Here is a 22383-nt window from a genome sequence, read left to right as displayed (position 1 = left end):
AAATGATCCAGAACGCCAGAAAGTGGCCGAGTCAAAATATGGACTTAAATCCTACTGACGTGATTCTGCATGACCAGACCGATTATGCTGGAAAACCCTCTGGTGTGACTGGGCCAAAACTCCTCCACAGCGTTTCAAAAAACACTTATGACAAAAGCTAGACTGCAGTTCTTCCTGCAAAGAATGGCACAACCAGCCTTTTGATTTTTGGGGTCCATTTATTTTTCACATAAGGCCGGGAAGATGTGGGTCGCTTTTTTCTATTTATAAATGAAATCATCTTTTAAAAGCTGAATACGGTTTTTACTTTTACTTGAACATGATGTCTCTTTTATTTTCTGTTGTTTTAGTAACTTACTATTTGTCTTTTTATCAAAGCTTTAACCTGCCATATTTTTATTTGGCTGAATCAAAATTCATTGAGATGAAATCATGAGGTTTACCCAGGACTGATACAGAAGTGCGGGCAGATCCTTCAATCACATTCTCAGGCAGATGTATCTCTGCTTCCTCTGTCGGTGTGTTTCCTGTGTACAGAATCAGGAAGTCATGTTTACAACAGAGTTACTGTTCAAAGTCACCAGGTGGCCTGATCTTCAGCACATATCATTACATTTTGTGAAAGTGCTGGATGAAAATTTGGCACATTTTATGTACACAGTGCACTCCACTGCTAACTTTCAGCATTTAGGTCATTTCTTTATTTAAACTTTATAACTGATGGAAATCATACTGACCTTTTGGACAAAGAAGACAGTTGTACGTCTTTGTCATCTCAGTTCCCTCAGCCTGAAGAAAATTATCTTTAAAATGAGTGAAAATTAAAAATGTTTTTCTGGTCTTGTATTTATGGTACTGACCTTCACTATGAGAGATTTGGTGACAACGTCGATGACACATGGGACGCTACCGCCTCAGCAGACACAGTCACATTCACAGCCCCTAAAAGCATCAGCACATGTCACCTTCTTTATCTCATTAAAATAAAGGTTACTGAGGTTATTTTACAGATTTTCTAAAAACTAGAAGGAAATGTGTTTGGACAAAAGAAAACAGTTAGCTGTTATTTTCACTAGATCTAAAACTAGATCTGTAGATTTAATGTTGGTTCTAAATCAAAGATAACGTCTAACTTAAAATTTTACAGCATCAGGTGTGAAAAACATGAGCTAGAAAATAAATAGTCCAAAATAATTTCAGGGTCCTGCTGGAGGCTGAGGTAATGTAAGTCATAAAAAGTATCTCGTCAGAGACGACACTTTTAGGGCCACATACAATAATGTCAATTTGGCTCAATTTAGAAAACTGCAGGCCATCCTTAACACATGCCTGTAGCTAAGTAACTGATTCAATTCAGTTTTATTCATACTGCGCTAAATCACAACAACAGTCGCCTCAAGGTGCTTTATATTGTAAGGTAGACCCTACAATAATACATCATCTGTTGCTTCTGACTTCACTAACCGATTAAGATATAAATCATTGGGATGGCAATGAAACTGCAAAGAGTCTTTTGTATTATATATCATTATATATACTGTCCAAGGGAAGCATACATAATGGAAATAATTGATGAGAATTGAAAGGCAGGTTACAAAATGATTTATAATTAGTTAAAACAGCTGCATTAAGTAAACCATGAGGATGGAGGCAGCTTCTACCCTCAGACTGGAAGGATAGAAGTGCGAAATCTAGACCTTGTAGACCCAGCAGCTGTGTCCCAATTCAGGGGCCACATCCTCCTGAGGCCAGATTTAAAGGCCGATTATGTCACAGCTACACGCTGAAGGCTGTCCAAATTCAAAGGCTGCTCCAAATGCGGCGACAAATGCATCCTTCATTTCCCCAGATTTGAAGGATGGGTCGGGTGTGTCCTTCGTGGCCCACCGTATCCCAGAATTCATAGCGCGACCAAGCTTTGGCTACTCAGGTTAGACATGATCAGAGACCGTGGCTCAGGGGATTGGGAAGCTCATCTGTAACCGTAAGGTCGCCGGTTCGATCCCCCTGCTCTCTCTGTCCTGGTCGTTGTGCCCTTGGCCAAGACACTTTACCCTACTGCCTACTGGTGTTGGCCAGAGGGGCCGATGGTGCTTCTGTCAGTCTGCCCCAGGGCAGCTGTGGCTACAACTGTAGCTGCCTCCACCAGTGTGTGAATGTGAGAGTGAATGAATAGTGGAATTGTAAAGCGCTTTGGGTGCCTAGAAAAGCGCTATATAAATGCAATCCAATCCATTATTATGATATATAAGTCACTTAGATAAATCAAAAATGTTACTGTTCGGCTTTTTTCAGTGTTTTATTTGTTCCCGAGTAAATCGGGACTGCTAAATGACTGCTAAAATTAACAAAATAGACACATAATTACATAACTAATTAAAATTGAAATAATTAAATATCTAAAAAAAATGTATTATTAATTAAATTATGTATTTTGTTTTTCAATTTTTAATTAAATATTTCATGGTTGCTGTGCTGCAGTGAATTAATCTGTCACTGCAATTTATCAACAAACACAACATCTGATTTTTACCCTACATAGCAAGTCAATACAGATCTCAGATAATGGACTGATATGGATTGGTGGTAACGTGGACAGACTCGAAGGTTACACTACATTGGTGCTGAGCAGGATCAATGTCCACAAGGCTGCAGGTCCTGATGGCATCCCCGGGCGTGTTCTCAGAGCGTGTTCTGGGGAGCTTGCAGGAGTCCTGACAGACATATTCAACCTGTCCTTGGCCCACGCTGTGGTACCGGCCTGCTTCAAATCCACCTCCATCGTCCCGATACCCAAAAACTCCAACCCATCTAGCCTCAATGACTACCGCCCAGTAGCACTCACCCCATCATCACTAAGTGCTTAGAGCAGCTGGTCTTAGCACACTTCAAATCCTGTCTCCCCCACCCTGGACCCCCACCAATTTGCATACCGCCAGAACAGGAGCACAGAGGATGCAGTCTCCATCGCACTGCACTCTGTCCTCTCACACCTGGACAACAACAACACCCTACGCCAGAATGCTGTTTATAGACTTCAGTTCAGCATTCAACACAATCCACCCTCACAACTCATCAGGAAACTGACAGACCTCGGCATCAGTTCCCTCATCTGCAAATGGTTACTGGACTTCCTGACCAACCGCCCTCAACATGTCCGACTGGATAACCGCTGCTCATCAACAATCACAATGAACACCGGGTACCACAAGGCTGTGTGATGAGCCCTTTCCTCTACTCCCTCTTCACCCACGACTGCAGACCTGCTGATGGTTCCAACACCATCATTAAGTTTGCAGATGACACCACGGTGATTGGCCTCATCAGCGACAACGATGAGACCGCCTACAGGGAGGAGGTGGATCATCTGGCTGAGTGGTGCGACACAAACAACCTGCTGCTTAACACCGAGAAGACTAAGGAGCTCATCGTGGACTACAGGAGGAATGCTGACCCACATCCACCCATCCACATTAAGGGGCGGCTGTGGAGCGTGTGAGCAGCTTCAAGTTCCTGGGAGTCCACATCTCCGAGGATCTCATCTGGACGACCAACTGCTCCAAGCTGGTCAAGAAGGCTCACCAGCGCCTCTTCTTCTTGAGGACTCTGAGGAAGAACCACCTGTCCTCAGACATCCTGGTGAACTTCTATCGCTGCACCATCGAGAGCATCCTGACCAACTGTATAACAGTCTGGTACGGGAACTGCTCCGCCTCGGACCGGAAGGCGTTGCAGAGGGTCGTGAAAACTGCCCAGCGCATCGCGGCGGAGCACCACTTCCTGCCATAAAGGACATCTACAGGAAGCGGTGTCTGAAAAGGGCTGGGAAAATCATCAGAGACCCCAGTCACCCATCACATGGACTCTTCACCCTCCTGCCCTCTGGGAGGCGCTACAGGAGCCTCCGGACTAAGACCACCAGGTACCGGAACAGCTTCTTCCCCACAGCTGTCAGACTCCTGAACTCTGCCTCCTGACATCTGACCCACGTTAAACTCATGGACTGAACATACACACACCCACAACCACTAGCACTTTATCACTATCACAATTATCCTAACTGCACTACTGTATAGTTCTGTGTGAATATCATTCTGTACATATGATAATTTTTCAATCCTACAACTGTTTATAACTTGCATAGTTCACATTTCTGTATAACTGTATATCTCAGATTTCTGTATAGTTTTATTTCATATTTATATCCTGTTCATAGCCTGTACATAGCTTGTACTCACTACAGCCTGTACATACTTATAGTTATAGAATATTCATAACATACTTCACACCGTGTACATTATAACATACCATAATAGACCCATTTCTGTAATATACTTACACATCTATATTATTGCTAATATATATTGTAATATATCTATATCATGGCTAAAGCACTTCTGGATGGATGCAAACTGCATTTCGTTGCCCTGTACCTGTGACATGTGCAATGACAATAAAGTTGAATTCTATTCTATTCTATTCTACATAAAAATATTAAAAACATATTTAGTGACGCGGCAAGTATTACAAAATACTGCTTATGGTGTAGCTCCATCAGGTCCAAATGAACTGTGTGTGTTAAGCAGGGCACACTAAATAAACAGACACCAGGCCAAAGCATTACTTTGGACTCTGTCTAAATGTCTCTGCCCTGAGTTTGATGGGTGACAGATAAAACTGATTAATGAACACTGAAGAAGAGGAAACATACAATAATTAATTAAATTGAAAATAATTAATTGGACAGTGAAATAATTAAATATCCTTATAAATAATCAAAACGAGAAATAATGAATTGAATATATAACAAGGTCATTAAATATGTGTTGGAAACTGGAAATTAGACATAAATACCTAAATATGTGTTAGTGTACACTCAATCATCCAGGTAAGGAAAACCCCAAAGTTGATTCTGTTCATCTGGACGTTTTCAGTGGGAGAAACGTTTCGTCACTGATCCAGGTGACTTCTTCAATCTCAGATGACTGCAGGTTTCCTCAATCGTATAAACAGTACATTTGCATAATGAGTGACACAAGCACCACTGACTAACAATGGGCTGTTAGGTTCTGCACACAGAGGAAGTCCAAAGCAGAGCTCTGGTATCGTACCCAAAAGAAAGTCATTGGTTCAGGGTTTCCCCAAATTCAAATTCTTTATTGTCCCACAAGGGGACAGCTTTAATCACAGTAGGTGATGAGCTATAAGAGGACTTCCTAAAATCAATAATCATGTCTTTAGTTTTTGACACACTCAGTGAAAGGAAAGACTCATCACACCAAGCCACAAAACCATCTACAACCTGCCCATGGCCTGACTCGTCCCCCACAGGAAGACTGACGATCACTGTGTCATCAGCAAACTTCAGGATGTGTCTGTTCGTGAAATTGCTGCGACACTCATTTGTGTACAGAATGAACAGAAGGGGAGAGAGGCAGCAACCCTGGGAGATCCACTAGAGGAGGAGAGCACGTCAGAAAGTACATGATTCACCCCCAAGCATTGTGACCTATTAGTTAAAAAGTCTGTCAGCCAGCCAATCAGACTAGTGTCAAGTTTAAAATGATTGTAAAGCCTGTCAGCAAGTAAGAAGGGTTTAATTGTGTTGAATGCCGATGAAAAGTCAGCAGATAATAACCTTGCATGGGTGTGAGGGGCCTCAAGATGCTTATACGAGAGATGCAGGAGTGTGACAACAGCATCCTCCACACCTCTTCCTGCTCTACAGGCAAACTGGAAGGGGTCAAGATGGTGTTCAACATGCATTAAAATCTGCTTCTTCATTATCTTCTTGAATGACTTCATCACTAAAGAAGTCAGAGCCACAGGCCAAAAATCATTCAATGCCTTAGGAGAACTGGCCTTAGCAACAGGAACTGAAAACATCCAGATGAACAGAAACTTTTTCACATCATTCAAATAATTTATTACATTTTTTAAATGAAGTAATTAATATTTAATTAATGTCTATTGTATATATATATATATATATAATTTATTGAAATTTAATTGTTATCACTAATATCACTAATTTATATTTTAATTAATGAAACATTTAATTTATTATCTAATTATGTGTTTCATACATTTTGGCACCCGTGGCCCGCCATATACTTCACTCATGTTTTTTTGTACTTTGAATTCTATGTTTGAACATAATTATTTAATTGTGAACAATAAAACTATTAAAGATAAAACCATTAAACTTTCACATAAAATGAATTTGACTCTGTAATCGGGGACAAAAATAAATCATGTCTGAGTAATGCCCTTAGCTTATTCCAAAGTTAATCTCAATTACTGTCTAATTCTCCATCACAGCGAAGATCTCAAAATGGAAAATATAACTTGGCCTTTGCTCTTTGGGGGAAGTTGTGCACTCTGAGTATTCTGCATGTTTTATTTTGCATTACTGTGAAATACAACTACATACCATTCAGACGTTGTCACTGGCTGTCTTTGTTGCAATGTGAAGTTCTTCATTAGTGTGAGCTCAAACATGAAGCTTGTGGGAAATTTTTTTAAATAGTTCTGTTCAAAGATGGACTCAAAGTGCGAACAAACATCTCAGTCAACGGACGTTTAAAATATGGTGAAAAGCATTTGCTATATGAACCAAACATTTCACATCAATTACTGTATGTGTGTCCAAATTTTACACCATAAAACTTGTTATACAAATTGGAGATGGTGGAGCAGCTGGCTCATGATGACTTGATATGGAATGAACTATGTGTCATATATAAAATAACAGCACATTGTTACCTTTTTGTCCAGGGAGGTAGATGGGTTTGTCTGTTTGGATGAATGTGAAGGTATCAGACGCTCGGATCATCACTTTTCTGACTTGTTTGGAGTAAAATGTGTCTCCTCGTACCTCCACCTGAAAGTCTTGCACCTCCTTTTGTACCAAAGGAGCCTGGGACAGTGGGATATTTAGATAGTCATTTAAGCCAATAATGCTATAAAAACTAACAAACACACTTTGTGGGTGAAAGTGCTGGTTGCCGACCTCAAACTGAACACAGGTTTGAAATGCTTCATTTGAGGTATGTGTGAATAAGGTCGTGTTCTTCTCTCGGGACTTCAAAGTGACAGTCATGACCAGAGTCCCACTGGGCTGTCGGAGAGTTGCACAGAATTTGGCCTCAGCTCCAGCGTCAATAACTGCAGGAATGGCCACCAGGTACTGGCTGCATACAGCATCGCACATACAGCAGTTACTGCAGTGAACAACTCACACAGACAAAAACACGCTGAAGACAAACTCACGGTTCAGCCACCGCTTGATCCACATGCATCCAGCTCAGGAGGACACACAGAGTGCAGCTCAGGATCCAGAGACGGTCCATGACTGGTTGTGACAATCCTCAGTGTCACCTCCTGCTAAATATTGGCTGATCGTCCCCACCCACATACACTGTTACAGCCACGTGTTTGAAACGCACTCATGTACTCTGATCTCCACAAAGTCAGTCACTTACACATTTACAGTTCAAAATCCCAATCCTGCTTTCAGCACTGAACACTAAACTATACACAACACTAAAGTTTGTCGTTCAGTGTAAAACATTACAGTAACATACAGTGCTCCGATTTTAACAGTGCTAAATCACCTCCAAATTTAATTTGGCTTTTACAAAAAATGTTATTTCTATTCTGTATGTGTCCATGTTTGACTTAACATCAGTGCTGGGATACACCGCTGTAGCCTGTAACTACTGGTATTTTCTAAAATCACTGGGAGCTACAGTAGGTGTAACTCCCTTTACCCAGTGTGGGATGTCTGACTGTGCCATGTTTTTGACCTTATTTTTCAGGAAAGACTAAACAAATGTTTGTGTAGTGATAACAGGCTCAAAAAGAGCTGGTGGATTCATCAGTGATGTCACAGACTGCTGTACACGCTTTGAAGACAAAAATCACAATGTTTCTGTAAGAATTCAAAATGAATCATGTTAAACAGCTTTTGTTGCACTTTGGTAAACAACACAGATCAAACTTCAGCCCACTGAAATAACTGCAGTGACAGTCACACTGCTGAGTGTGGATGGATATCTGGTCTGGTTTTTAAACTGTAACATTGCTGAGAATGAGTCATTATCTCTGACCCTCTGGACCCAGCAGTATTACCCCATGTTATTCTATTTGCCTTGTTTACCCTCGATTTGCCTTTACGGGAAAAGGATTTTTGTTTGTTCTGTCTCACTAAGGCGCTGTGGGGGGGATGCTTTACACACATACAGATGTGTTAATCCATAAATGTTAATACAGTTTGTTAATACTTATTAACAAATGCAGAAAAAGTTTGTTTAAAAACAGTTAAATGAAAGACTGGAGTCTGTGCTGATATACTGAATATTTGCTGCTGTTATCATATTATTAGATATTTATTATGATACATTTATTTATGACACATGTTTATTTATCACGGTTAAAGCGCTGGAACGTGTGACCAAGGACCCTAAACAGCATGCTCATTTAAATTGTGACAAACTTCATAAATGTGGGTGAAAAATTCAGTTGGATTGTCTCCAATTTTAACAGCTCAACAATGTTCTCTTATAAATTTTACTACACAAAGGAATTCTGTAATAAAGTCCTTTAAGCCAAATTAATACTTTTATGAAATCAATTTTAAAACAGTGAATGCCAAGTTTTATTTCGTGCACGTTAGTTAATTAAAACACGAAGGGTGTTGTTAGGCAGAAAAGCAGCTCCAGCATCCACATTACTGACATCCACCAGTATTACCTCATGAGGAGCATTTCTTAGGCACAAATGCATAACCTTGTATGAGTAACTCTGGACGAAAGCAATGACTTTAGTGATGTGTCGGTCGCGAACGAAACTCATCTTAGAGCCGAATTTTTTTTTTCCTTTCTCTCACCCTCTCTCTCGCACTTTTTTTCCGCTTCACTCCGCACGTGAGCCTTGTGCTTGCGCTGAGCAGAGGGGGGAGGGGCGGTAGTTACACTGGCAGTAGCACAGGAACAGAGTAGTGATGGGAATTCCGACTCTTTCGGCTTGACTCACTAAAAAGAGCCGGCTCTTTCGCCTCTGAACCAGCTTTTCAGGTTGTTTTGTTGCTTTAATTAATGTATTATCAACAACAATATAAAATTATGCACAAAAGGAATTACTAATGTAAAAAAAAAGTGGTTTTATTTATATATGTTTATATATAAATATATACGGTGGCCCCTTGAGACCAAGCACGTGCAAACTCCAAAAAGCACATACAAACTAAAACACATTGCTAGCGTTAACTGAACTTCCAAAGCACAGCTACGTAGATCACTTAAATTACACAATTGAGAGCATATGTGTATTGTTTGTGTATTTATACACAAGCACTCATATATATTCAAATAATTTTTAAAAAAGTTCATTTACCTGTTACTACCACACACCGGTCGTTGGTACTTGCTGGCTTGTGTAGCCACTAGGTAACAAAGTTCAACACTGCCCCTAGCATCCTGGAGCACTTCTGTTGTGTTTAAGAATTTGTTCGTGCTTCTGACTTTTTACGTGTTTTGGAGTTTGTAAATATTTTTACTTACTTACTCCACATAAAATGTAATAAATAAATCATATAATACAAAAACCGACGATTCACATTTCAACTTTTAACTATTTAAATTTTCAGCTTTTTCCTTTTAAACAAAATTAAAGTGAAACAACACAAAACACTGCAAACCACAACACAATTAAATGTAAATTAAAATATGAAAACAAAAAGAAGATGCACATTCTCTGTCATATGGGCCTGCATGAATAAACTTTCTGAATTCTTTATCATCTGCAACGGAAAATAGTTGTGGATGATTACTATACCTTTCTAATGTGACGTTGTTGTCCCTGGCTCTCTTTCTCTCTCTCTCCCTCCCCCTCTGTTCCTGTGCTACTGCGACTGTAACTACCGCCCCTCCGCCCTCTGCCCAGCGCAAAGCACAAGGCTCTGTGCGGAGTGCGGGTGTGGGTCACAATCAGCCAGGGTTTCAGGTGAGCTCATTGTGAAACCTGCCCCCACCCTATCATGTGATTTCCTGAGGAGGGTTGGCCCAGGCTGATTGCGACCTACACCCGCTTTCACACCTTGGCTCATGTGATTAGGTAGAGGATCATCAGGGGGTCCTTTGTCCCTCTTTGGGGGGAAACTCCCACTGGGTTTAAATCTGGGACTCTCCACCATTTGACTCTTAGAACTGAAGAAGCTTCTCAGACGAGAGGTGAAACGTTTTCAACCAACTTAAAGAAGTCCAGATGCTCCCTTTTTTTCCAAGCTCCTTAGATTAAATATATTACATTTACATTCCATCTATGTTGATGAGGATCGGAACATCTTTAAGTCCTCAGTCTGCTCTGTGTGTGTGTGTCTGTGTGTGCGTGTGATTACTGTGGTGTTATTACATTTCTTCTTCTGTTTCTCTATTAAAGACTGAGTGGCTGTAACCTGTCAGAGAAAAGCTGTGGTTACCTGTCCTCAGTTCTCAGCTCCCCATCCTGCCGTCTGACAGAGCTCGACCTGAGACACAACAATCTGGGAGAGTCAGGAAAGAAGCTGTGTGAAAGCTCTACAAAGACCACTGTCTGGTAAGATATAGATCCGTTGAAGGTTTTTGTAAATCATCCTGCAGTCTCCATCAAAGTCACAGGAGACACTTTGAACACTTTCCATTATTTTCTCCTCAGCCAACACTTAGCATGCCTGAAGAAACCTGCCACAGTTACCCAGTAATTTTTTTTCCATTTTTGTTGCACAGTCAACCTTTCATTCAGATGTCAGTGTCTCCTGCTCATTGTTAAATGGAGACTCTTTGACTTGCCAAAGAAATTTACCACTTATCATCATGGCTGTGCACATCCCCTCAGGGCAAACACAACAGGGGCCTTGAGCGTTCTTTATCAGACCATCACTGAATTCTAAGCCACACATCCATAGAGTGTTTTCATATATATATATATATATATATATATATATATATATATATATATATATGAATGCAGGTGATGATCAGTGCAAAAATGGAACAGATGCAGTGAACACAGTGTAGGGTCATGTGTTAGTGGTGGGAACAGTCATATGGTTATTGTTTATGAGTCCAACAGCAGAGGGGAAGAAACTGTTCTTATGGAGAGATGTTTTGGTATAAATGGACCGGAGCCTCCTGCCTGAGGGGAGCAGGTCAAACAGATTGAGTCCAGGGTGAGAAGGGTCAGCTGTGATCCGAGCTGCACGCCCCAGTGTCCTGGAGGTGTACAGGTCCTGCAGAGATGGGAGTCTGCAGAGCCCACAACATGCTGCAGTCTCTGTTTGTCCCTGATGGAGGAGGTGAGGATGGATTCGATGATTGTAGTGTAGAGTTGATGGTGGTACTCAGGAAGCAGAATGAGTCCACAGAGGTGATGAGGATGTCAGTCAGGATGATTGGGGGGAGTGGGGCTGTGTGCTTCCTGAAGTCCACAATAATCTTGACTAGAGATGGCACGATACCACTTTATTATGTCCGACACGATATTATAAATTTAGATATCTGCAATTACCGATATGAATTTTATAATCAATAAAACTGTTTTTTAAATATCTTGCTGCATTTTGTATAAGTTCATACCGAAGTTTAAAAAACAAAACACTAAAGCCATTCTGGTTATACCTGTATGCAAAAAATTCACTGCACCCAAAGTATTTCATAGTTAACCAACAGAAAATTTTGTTTTCTTGAGTTAATATGTATTATTTTAGTTTTGCATCATGAACATCATGGTGAAAAGATGTTCATTGGTGTTCAAAGTAATAAATCAATGTTTGAATATTAGTTTCTCTTTGAATGAGTAGACAGTGAAGCTGATTGATCTCTGACTCACTTTCCTGTGAAACAAAGTTGTGACCTAAAATTAATTAATTATTGATTTCTAACAGACGGAGAAAATGACCTCATCTAATTTCTGCATTTTGATCACATAAATGTTCAGTTTTTGTCACCACATACATGTTTGCGTCTGCAGGTTTATTTCATTTATAACGTCACAGTGTTTGTAAAAAGTCTGAGCTGTACAGCAGCTGCATCACTACAGATATCAGTACTCATAAAGAGTTCTGCACTCACTCTGCGCTCTGATTGAAACTCTCCTTTTTCTCCAGGACAAGTAATATCTCACTGAAAGACATCATCTCCACAAGTGTGCTGATCAGTTCAGGACCTCCTGCTGTCTACCAGCTCAGACCAAAGAAACAGAAGTTTGGATCTCTGACGAGAATGAGTGTTGGAGAAAGAAATCAATACAAGACAAATAAAACCATCTTACTTGTGGGAGAAACAGGAGCAGGAAAATCTACTCTGATCAACGCTCTGCTCAACTACACCATGGGAGTGAAGTGGGAGGATAGAGTCTGGTTTAAGGTCGTGGAGGAGGAGAAAAGTAAGTCAGAAAGTCAGACATCAGATGTGATCGTGTACGAGATCTTTGGTTTTGAAGATAAAACTCTGCCCTACTCTCTGACCATCATCGATACTCCTGGATATGGAGACACCAGAGGGACCGAACATGATGACATCATCAGTCAAAGATTGTTGGACTTGTTTGGATCAGATGATGGAGTTCATGAAGTTCATGCAGCGGGTTTGGTGTTGAAGGCGAGTGATAATCGACTGAGTGAGCGACTGAAGTACATCCTTGATTCAGTGATGTCTCTGTTTGGAAAAAACATGGAGAAAAACACTGTAGCTCTGATCACACACTCAGATGGAAGAAGGCCTAAAAACCCTCTTCAAGCTCTTGAAGCTGCAAATATTAAATGTGCCAAAAATGAGATGAATGAGCCAGTTTACTTCCTGTTTAATAACTGCCAGCTTGAAGATGAGGAAGAAGAATTTCTGAAACTATATTTTGAAGTATCAGAGAGAGGAATGAGAGAGTTCGCAACCTTCCTGAAAGAAACTACACCTTTGAAGCCAGAGGCAACTCCTGAAGTGTTAAAAGAAGGTATCAGACTGACAGCCTGCATCCAAAACCTGCAAGAAAGAATCAGATTCACTGAAGTGAAACAAAGAGAGATGAAACAGACTCAGGAAGCTCTGGAGAAACATGACAACATGATGACTGAAGAGGTCCCTCCATTTGTTGTTCAGGTTTTTAAACATAAAGAACCTATCAGAGCAGAGATGTGTGGGCCGGGTTTTAAAGCAGCTGTCAGCTGTACAGTCTGTGAGGAGAACTGTCACTATCCTGGATGCACGGTGCCCTTAAATCACTGTGAGGTCTTTCAAGATGGTCTCTGCACATCATGTAACAACAAGTGTCCTGCATCAGTGCATGTGAAAGAAAAGTGGAGATATGTGACCAGGATAAGGAGAGGTCAGAAGAACGAACCACCAACAAAAGAGAAGGATGTTGATTTACTTGGAAAGGAAATGAAACTGCTGACAGCAGAGAAGTCCCAGTTCCTGGATGAGTCCTACCAACATGTAGTCAGACTAGAGCAGATCGCTCCTGATTCAGCGTCCACTATTGTCCACTTGGACTTCCTGATTGAGAAGATGAAGCAGAAAGGAGACACAGAGAAGGTCCAGAAACTGGAGGAGATGAGATGGAGAGAGGATGAAGGAACCAAAGAAGGACAGAGGTATGTCAAACTGCAGCACTTACAGAAGAGTGTCTGACTTTTATTAATGTATACATTTTAACTGTAATAATTATAATTAATTACTATTTTCTTTTCAAAGGTATATGATAATTAAAAGTGTACAGATTAATGTCACTGCTGAAACACATCAGTGAAAGTATGTCCTGGGTTTTTTTCACCCTCAGCATTCAAACTGTTTCTTCTCTCAGCATGACACAACACTAATGAACTCGATTACAGAAACTACATTTCTGTAATCGATGAAGAGCATGAGAAAAAACTGATTCCCATGGCTGGATTTGAATGTTAGGTATAGCAATCTATTTTTTCTCATAATGAAACTGGAATCCATCAGTGATTTGTGTGAGAACATGAAAAAACTATAAAGAGAAAAGATCTGGTTTAAAGAAGGGAGAATTACACCAACCTTCTTATACTGAACTGAAACTACAACAGTGTGCAAAAAAAACAAATTAGTCCAGCATTTTATTCCCAGACGACGATGGGCACTTCAACCATTTCCAGCTGGGAACTATGTCCTCAGACTTGGCAGTGCTGATTGTTATCCTTATCACTATAGAGAGGGTTACAGCTGGAGGTCATTGTTCAGTCATGGACTAACTATTTCAGTCAATGGAAAAGAAATTTAAAATCGCTTTATATATAGTGTAACCGAATCAGTAATGGCAATTTCTGAATCAAAATTAAAATTAAAATGAACTGAAATCATTTTGTGATCTTGACTTGTCTGTTAACTGTTGCTAAGTGCTTTTAGAAAGTGTCACCTCTGTACAGTGACACGCACTCTTGAAAGGTTTAAAACTGTCAGACAATCAGCCCAATTTTCTAATACAATCACAAATAATGACAATAAAAACTACAAATGAAACTGAAACTGTAGGAATCCAGGCCAGCAACAGCTATGACCCACTTAGATGGTGTCATGCCAGCCCAATTAAAGGTTGAGGGAAAAAATAAATGTATTCAGCCTGTGAATTACTAATAAAGAAATAAAACAAATAAGCTGTCTTCTGATCATGTGGGCAGTGTACAGTCAGCCTCCACAGTCACTTTTGTCTCAGAAATATATAATGTATAATATAAAGTATCAGTGTGACCACTAATGCTTTGGGAGAGCAGAGAGAAAACAAATGAAATGAATGTATGAAAAATGAATCTAAATGGTTAAAAGAAAAAAAAGTTTAATTTTATGTGACTTCTGATTCTGAGCAGAATGAAAAGTCAGTTTTAAATGTTAAACAGTAGTAACATGTTCATAATGTTTACATGTGTACTGAAGACATTTTGTTCTTTTCTCTGCAGGATCAGTTTGAACTCATCACCACATGAAGACATCATCTTAAACAGTTTTCTCATCAGGTCAGGACCTCCTGCTGTCTACAAGCTGAGACCAAAGAAAGAGAAGATTGGAACTCTGACAAAAATGACTTTTGGAGAAAAAAATCTAAACAAGACAAACAGAAAAATCTTACTGGTGGGAGAAACAGGAGCAGGAAAATCTACTCTGATCAACGCTCTGCTCAACTACACCATGGGAGTGAAGTGGGAGGATAGAGTCTGGTTTAACATTGTAGAGGAGACTTGGAGATATCAGGCAGAAAGTCAGACATTAGATGTGATCGTGTACGAGATCTTTGGTTTTGAAGACAAAACTCTGCCCTACTCTCTGACCATCATCGATACTCCTGGATATGGAGACGCCAGAGGGACCGAACATGATGACATCATCAGTCACAGATTATTGGACTTGTTTCGATCAGATGTTGGAGTCCATGAAATTAGTGCAGTGGGTCTGGTGATGAAGGCGAGTGATAATCGTGTGAGTGACCGACTGATGTACGTCTTTGATTCAGTGATGTCTCTGTTTGGAAAAAACATGGAGAAAAAAATTGTAGCTCTGATCACACACTCAGATGGAAGTAGGCCTAAAAATGTTCTTAAAGCTCTTGAAGCTGCAAACATTAAATGTGCCAGAAACAAGAATAAGCCTGTTTTCTTCCTGTTTAATAACTCACAGTATGAAGAGCGAACAGAGGAAAACAAGTCTTCAAAACTTTCGTGGGAACTCACACAGAAAAACATGAATCAATTGACAGACTTCATGGGAAACTCTAATCCTCAAACACTGATGAAAACAGGTGAAGTGTTAAATGAACGAATCAGACTGAAAGCCTGCATCCAAAACCTGAAAGAGAGAATTGAGCTGGGTGAACTGAAACAGACAGAAATCAGACAGATGCAAGAAGCTCTGAAGAAACATGATGAAAAACAAAGAGAAGAAAAGAAAAAGCCTGAAGAAGCTAAAAAAATCTACGAAACTCTAAAGAACCAATATGTGACCAAGACAAGGAGAGTAATGAAGACTGATGAACAAATGAAAAAGGAGTATGAAAGAATGTGTCAGAATGTGAGATGAAAGCCAGAGAGTTAAAAACTCTTATAGAGGAAGTGAACGAAACAATGAAAACAGCAGCGGATTCATCACTGAACAAAGAAAAAATGCAGCAGAAATATGAAGACTATCAAAAAGAAAAAGAGAAAGAGTGTACCCTGTTAGAAAATCTTGAAAAGGAAATGAAACAGCTGACAGCAGAGAAGTCCCAGTTCCTGGATGAATCCTACCAACATGTTGTCAGACTGGAGCAGATCGCTCCTGATTCAGCGTCCACTATTGTCCACTTGGACTTCCTGATTGAGAAGATGAAGGAGGAAGGAGACACAGAGAAGGTCCAGAAACTGGAGGAGATGAAAAGCAGGGTGGATGAAAAAACCGAAAAAGCAGCACATTGGTACATGCAAATACCATCAGCTATGAAAAACATTGGTAGATCCTGGCATAAGTGAAACATGTAAAGAAGCATCAGGCAGCTGTGTAGATGGCTTTTCCCCCTTGATACTGCTGTATGCTACATATTCAGATGTACACCACATGGGTTTTTGTTTTTGCTTACAGATGGCATATTACTTTTTAAAAAGCCTATTAGAAATGAATTAATTATTGATTATTGATCAGCACTGACATCTCTAGTTAGAGAGCAGACAGTTTGTTTGTTTTTTTGGTCCTGAGTGTTTGTTTTATGCATCTGACATCAAATCAGTACCAAATACAACATGCGGCTCCATGTACTTTGGTGATGCCTGCAACAATTAAAAGTTCATTGCTTCCAAAATTATTTTCATCTCAAGAAAAAGTTGTTATTAAAAAAATCCCCAAATATGTGAGAAATGAATTTATATAATTTATACATAACATGAAAATGATTGATCAGTGAAACATGATGACCTTTCCTTCAAAGGTCTCATGTACAGAGCTTTTAATCATGTGGTAATATTATTTTGTATTTTTATGGCAGCTGATAGTTAACTGAATGCAAGGAATTGATTTTTCATGTTGACATGAGGGCCTCCTTCTTAGACGAGAACATTATGTATGCTTTCATATTTTATCCAGTTATGGAAACAAATATATAACTTCTCATTTTTTAAAAAAATACTTTGAATTACTACAAATACATGTGTTTCTGTCACGTTGTTCTAATGTTAGTGTGAGCATTATTCTGCTGCTCCTCTCATGGTGACTCAGTACAGTGGTTGTGGGACAGTAACATGTCACTGACATGATGCAGAGTATGGAGGACCACAAGAGCCACGCACATCGAAATAAAAAATTCTGTGCTTAATTAATGAATTGTAGAATAAAATCTGCATTTGTAAATTCATTTTTGAATTCCAATTTAATAAACTGACTTTTAAAATGCTTTTTAAGTCTTCATTTCAAAAAACATTTTCGAATTCCACTTTAATAAACTTCATTTCAAAAACCTTTTTACAATTACACTTTAATAAACTGCGGCTCTGGATTTTTCTAGCTCATAGCTTCGCCCTGCTACGAAGCGTGTGTGCTTGTACAAAGGCCGTTCAGCCTCGGGATTTACACTGGGCTCGACACGGATATGTGAAGAATGAAGGGAGCCTGCAGCGAAACGGAGAGTTAACCTCTGACTGAGTGCCCGTTTATGCAGTCTGACCACCTGTTGAAGGTAACGTGCTAACGTGGCTAACGCTAGCATCACCGCACGCAGCCCTGTTATTTTAATGTCATTTTAGAATTTTTTTTAGAATTTGAGAATTTTACGTCGCAGCTGTACGAGCTCGCTACGTGTTTTGTAAGCTGCTGTGCTCTTCACAAATAAAGCTGGAAGCAGCTCAGACTGTTAGAACCAGCACTGAGGCCTGTTACATTTATACGGCGTTAGAGCAATGGCTGCAACCTACAGCCTTTAAACTAGCGATGAAAAGAGCGCAGCGTCACACTGATTTTACACACATGTTGATGGTCAGTGGGCCGGACGAGTGAAGCTCCTCTTTGTGTCAGTGCAAAGATGTTTAAGTCACTGTTGATTCCTGAGACATGTTAATATAAAGGAGCAGCTTCAGCAGCACGTCTCAGTGTTTCTACAGGACAGGACGGCCTCTCCCAGTCACCACGGGGGGAGAGGTGGGCTTCCCCTGGACAGCTCTTCAGTCTGTCGCAGGGCGCTGTGAGACTGATTTCATATATTTAAAGTTACAGAAACTGATGCCCTGCTTCATATTTTGCAAAGCTGTCCAATGGGCTGAAGTCTTTGGCCGATTCTGGTCCCCGGGCCTTATGTTTGACAGCTCTGCTCTAGAGGAGGCTGACACTTTAAAAACATTTAGTGTTGCAGAGTTTTCATTGGACCTATAGGCTCGTGGCCACGTCCTGTAATGTAGCCGAGTTAAGGCAGCAGCACAGTTACACTAAGAACAGTGTGAAACTACAGGCTCAACAAACAGTCACACAGCAGCTTCACACACACTCAGTATCTGCAGCTGAAGGCAGCGTATCAGGGCTGCAGCTGGACTGTGGTTGGCTCCAGAGAAGAAGAGACAAACACATCTCCTCTTCCTCCTGAATAAATCTCAGACGCAGCAGGAAGCAGCTGCTCGACCTTCTGCACAGTTACACGACTGCTCAGGGTCACGATGTCAGCAGAGAGCAGGAAGCAGGTGTGTGCTGGACTCCTCACATATCACACGTGAGGCTCCGTAATAATAAAATCACAGGGATCCAGGTGTGTTACAGTTTAAACAGATGAAGGTAAAATCAGCTCCAGATGTTTGGATCTCATTCAGTCTCAGTCAGTTTCTCTTCTACTCGCAGTTTTACGCTAGTTTGTCTCCTTCTGAGAGTTCAGCTCCGCCCACAGCAGTGACAGTGATGTTAAAGCTTATCACACATCACACAGGGATTTATTATGTTGGACATTTGAGACAAAGCTGGTGTGTGTGAAGTATTAATGATGTTTAGTGAGCGTAGCATCAATATGAAGACGAGGAGAACGTGAGGAAGAATCGTGTTTCATTGAATGAATGTTTAAATTTGAGTTTTCATGCTGTTTCACGCTCAGAGTAAACTTGAAAACAGAGTTCACAAAGGTCATCAAAGGTCATCATCTGTCTGTCAGAGACAGGATCCTATATTACTGCTCACAGAGCAGCTGATGGAGGAAGAATCAGAGAGGAAAGTTGTGTCTGAGCTTCCATAATCAACACTGATGCTCATCAGAGGAACAACTGTGAACAACTGTGCTCTCCCCACACAGCTCTGACACACCCTCATGACAGCTGATTGGTCAGTAGGTGGGCTGGTCACACCTGCTGATCACTCACCTGTTCCAGACCTGCCCACAGATATAGATGAGAAAATATGAACTATGGATGATTATGAGCTGAGTGCAAAATCCAGGCAGGAGTGACGAGCAAAGAGTTTCCACAGCCTGAGTCAATAAGTGTGTTATTGTAAGAGGTTAGCAGTGATGGGGGTGAGGGGGCGTGGCTTAGCTCTTTGGTCCTGTGGTGGTGGAGAGGGTGGAGCAAAGTGAATCTGTGCACAGCTGTGCTTGATCCACACATGAGCTGAGATCAGGAGTGTGTGTGTGTGTGTGTGTGTGTGTGTGTGTGTGTGTGTGTGTGTGTGTGTGTGTGTGTGTGTGTGTGTGTGTGTTGTAGCATCTAATACTTTCCCCACTCAGGGACATGAAAACACTTTATCTGCAGCCTTTGTGATGCTGTTGATATTCTGTCTGCATTAAAATGAAACAGCATCAAATCAGAGACGTTGTTGTTTGTAACTAAACAGATAATTATTCCCCCTCCTGTCATTGAAGCTGCTGCTGCTGCTTTTAGAAACAAATCAGAGTTGGAGGAATTGTGGGAAAGTTAGAAACAACTTCTCCCAGCACATCGGTGCATCCATTGAAACAGGAATTCACCATGGCAACAGGGTCATCTTCACCTTATGATGAAAAACAATGTTTTTATTCTTTAAATGGATTATTTTTGTTTGAGTCTGGAACAAACTCAGAGCAGCGGCTCAGTGGGTAAATGTAGCGGTGCATCCATTAGATCTGCCAGAGTCTCAGAGTCATGTTCTCTATCTGTGTGTGTGTGTGTGTGTGTGTGTGTGTGTGTGTGTGTGTGTCCTCTGGTCCATGATCAAACAGAGGACATCAGGAACAGCAGCAGCTCCATGTAACAAACATAAACATGTTTCCACATGAGATAGAGAACATGACCCTGTGACTGTGGCAGATCACTGTTTTAATGGATGCTCCGCTACATTTACCCACTCAGCCCGCTGGCTTTTCACACAAACACACTTGTTTTCATGTTTTAGGGAGGACATCTAATTAAGATGATGCTTTTTCTCGCCACTTATTCTCCAAACTGAAGCCTAAACCTGACACACACACAGTAGCTGCAGCTGTATGATACGACTTTCACCTGCTGCAGGTAGAACAAACACTCACTGACTTCTTACAGGAAGCAGGTGTCACATATTGTAAAAACAAGCATGTAGTCACTTCTAAAGCTTTAGTTGTCCCCATGATGGACAGCACCTCCACCCTCTGCAGGAGGCTGTGGAGGCCCTGAGAGCTCCTTCATCCCCACAGTCACACTGTGACACAGAATCAAATGGACACTCTGAAGATCATGAGTGGGTTTGTTTTCTTTCTTTTTCCACAGAAAGTAGTGAGAAACAAGTCTGAGCTGTTTGTGCTCGTTCAGCCGTGACTCAGCAGCTAAGCAGGGGTGTCCAACATACGGCCAGCGGGCCACATCAGGCCCTGATACACTTTCATATGTCAGTTATTATTAATGATTAATGTGGAGCTGAATCTTCAGCTTAAGGTCAAAGGTCACCCAGGCTGTGAGCAGAATCCTTAATGCAGGAAAACAACTTTCCAGGACTTTCCCCAAATTCCAGGTCAGATTTCATTGGTCAGAGAAAAGAACTTCAAATTTGGATCCAGTGCTCGTGTCACGATGCTGATCAGCTGATCGGTCCTTTCATTGTTTATCAGAGGAAACTTTATCACTGAGTTTAGTTTGGACGATCCACCAATCACAGAGCTCCATCAGGGACCTTACAGTAACTACATCCACCAGCAGAGCTTTGATTGCACTTCTCTCCACCACCACTAGATGTCTCCACACTCTGTGCTGACTCCAATGAACCATCAGAGCTGCTGAACCTCTTTACTTGGTTGGAGGCGGCTGAGCCCTCCACCTGCCACAGCGATGTTTCCAGCATCACTTTATTTTATAGCGGCTGGAAGATTTCTGAAAGTCACCAGAAACAACAAAAGTGGGACTTCCTGCTCCTCACAGAGGACTTCCTGCTTCTCACTGAGGACTTCCTGCTTCTTACAGAGGACTTCCTGCTCCTCACAGAGGACTTCCTGCCAGTTCAGACAGAAAAAATAACCAAAGTATGAACAGCATTTCTTCATTCACATGACCTTTAACCTCTGACCGCTGAAGCTGGCTGACCTTTTCTGCTTCCTTTTCCATCTATTTCAAATTAAAGGCCCTCCTAATAGCTGCTGGACAGTTTTGTATCAACAAGGCTTTTATTGTGAAACACTGATTTTGTCCTTAGAATATGTGTGGCTCTGACAAATGCTCTTTGCTGTGAGAGACGGAGTTTAGCTTCCTGTGAGGACAGGAAGTGATGTGAAGGCTTATGACGTGTGAAACTATGAGGAAGCTGAACTCTGTGGCAGTCTGCCGTGATGTTTGGCTGCACACACTAAACTGAGCTGAAAGAGAGTGTGTGTGTTTTAGTGTGCAATAAGAAGTGAAACACACACACACAGCAGCTGCTTTCAGCACACACACTCACTTTGTTCACATGAGGACAAAAACTTGATTTAACTGAGCTTGTGTGACAGGAGAGTGTGAGTTTAAAGCTCTGCACAGATGAATCACACGAGCTGGGCAGGTTTCTGTGCAGCTTCACCTGAGACACGAGGAGGGAGGAGACAAGGACACGAGGAGGCGAAGGAGACCCGATGACAAAGCGCTCAGAGTAACGTCTCTGACTGGAGGCGGCTTCATGGTGTGATGGTGGATAAAAGGCTGAAACATGCTGAAGGTGGTGTTTGACTGCAGGCTGGAAGCATCACACTTCATGACAGCGCTCGTCTCCCTGCTGCAACACGTCTGACTCTTCTTCTGTGTTTCCAGATTAGAGAGCAACAGGCATGAAGTCATCACCTGTGTGGCCTCGTTTACTAATGTTTGTATGAAAAAGGTCAAACTTCTTGGAGATGTCACACAAAATGACCATCAGATTTATTGGACGAGACTATTTTGTTGTCACCACTGTGCGTATGTTGGAACAGCACAAACACAGTGGTGTGTATGTT

The 22383-nt window shown here is 41.1% G+C and overlaps 2 protein-coding genes and 1 long non-coding RNA gene across 3 annotated transcripts; 1 reads left to right on the top strand and 2 right to left on the bottom strand.

The window, feature by feature from the left end:
* Positions 1 to 446: 446 nt before the first annotated feature.
* On the bottom strand, positions 447 to 940 carry LOC120438800. The gene is made up of 3 exons (XR_005612151.1): positions 861 to 940; positions 738 to 789; positions 447 to 527 (listed from the first exon to the last, which is right to left on the bottom strand). It is a non-coding gene; the product is annotated as an uncharacterized LOC120438800 (long non-coding RNA).
* Positions 941 to 6736: 5796 nt separating this feature from the next.
* LOC120434988 (ovostatin homolog 2-like) lies at positions 6737 to 7401 on the bottom strand. Its single transcript, XM_039603673.1, has 3 exons — positions 7273 to 7401; positions 7013 to 7193; positions 6737 to 6919 (listed from the first exon to the last, which is right to left on the bottom strand). The coding sequence occupies exons 1-3, from the start codon at positions 7350 to 7352 to the stop codon at positions 6737 to 6739; spliced, it is 444 nt and encodes a 147-aa protein (XP_039459607.1). The 5' UTR covers positions 7353 to 7401.
* Positions 7402 to 14863: 7462 nt separating this feature from the next.
* LOC120434982 lies at positions 14864 to 16064 on the top strand. Its single transcript, XM_039603667.1, has one exon. It carries the CDS (start codon positions 14880 to 14882, stop codon positions 16062 to 16064), a length of 1185 nt encoding a protein of 394 aa, XP_039459601.1. The 5' UTR covers positions 14864 to 14879.
* The last annotated feature ends 6319 nt before the right edge of the window (positions 16065 to 22383 follow it).

The sequence above is a fragment of the Oreochromis aureus genome, linkage group 3 (genome assembly GCF_013358895.1).
Source record: "Oreochromis aureus strain Israel breed Guangdong linkage group 3, ZZ_aureus, whole genome shotgun sequence".
NCBI lineage: Eukaryota > Metazoa > Chordata > Actinopteri > Cichliformes > Cichlidae > Oreochromis > Oreochromis aureus.
This window is presented reverse-complemented; position numbering and strand designations above follow the sequence as displayed.

What these genes read in the sequence shown, in the direction of transcription:
- LOC120434988 (XM_039603673.1), bottom strand. Translation starts at nt 7,352, where the DNA reads ATGGACCGTCTCTGGATCCTGAGCTGCACTCTGTGTGTCCTCCTGAGC. An exon ending in GATCAAGCGGTGGCTGAACC is followed by an intron (nt 7,194 to 7,272) that starts GTGAGTTTGTCT and finishes TGCTGTATGCAG; the next exon opens with CCAGTACCTGGTGGCCATTC. An exon ending in AAACCTGTGTTCAGTTTGAG is followed by an intron (nt 6,920 to 7,012) that starts GTCGGCAACCAG and finishes CCACTGTCCCAG; the next exon opens with GCTCCTTTGGTACAAAAGGA.
- LOC120434982 (XM_039603667.1), top strand. Translation starts at nt 14,880, where the DNA reads ATGTTAAACAGTAGTAACATGTTCATAATGTTTACATGTGTACTGAAG.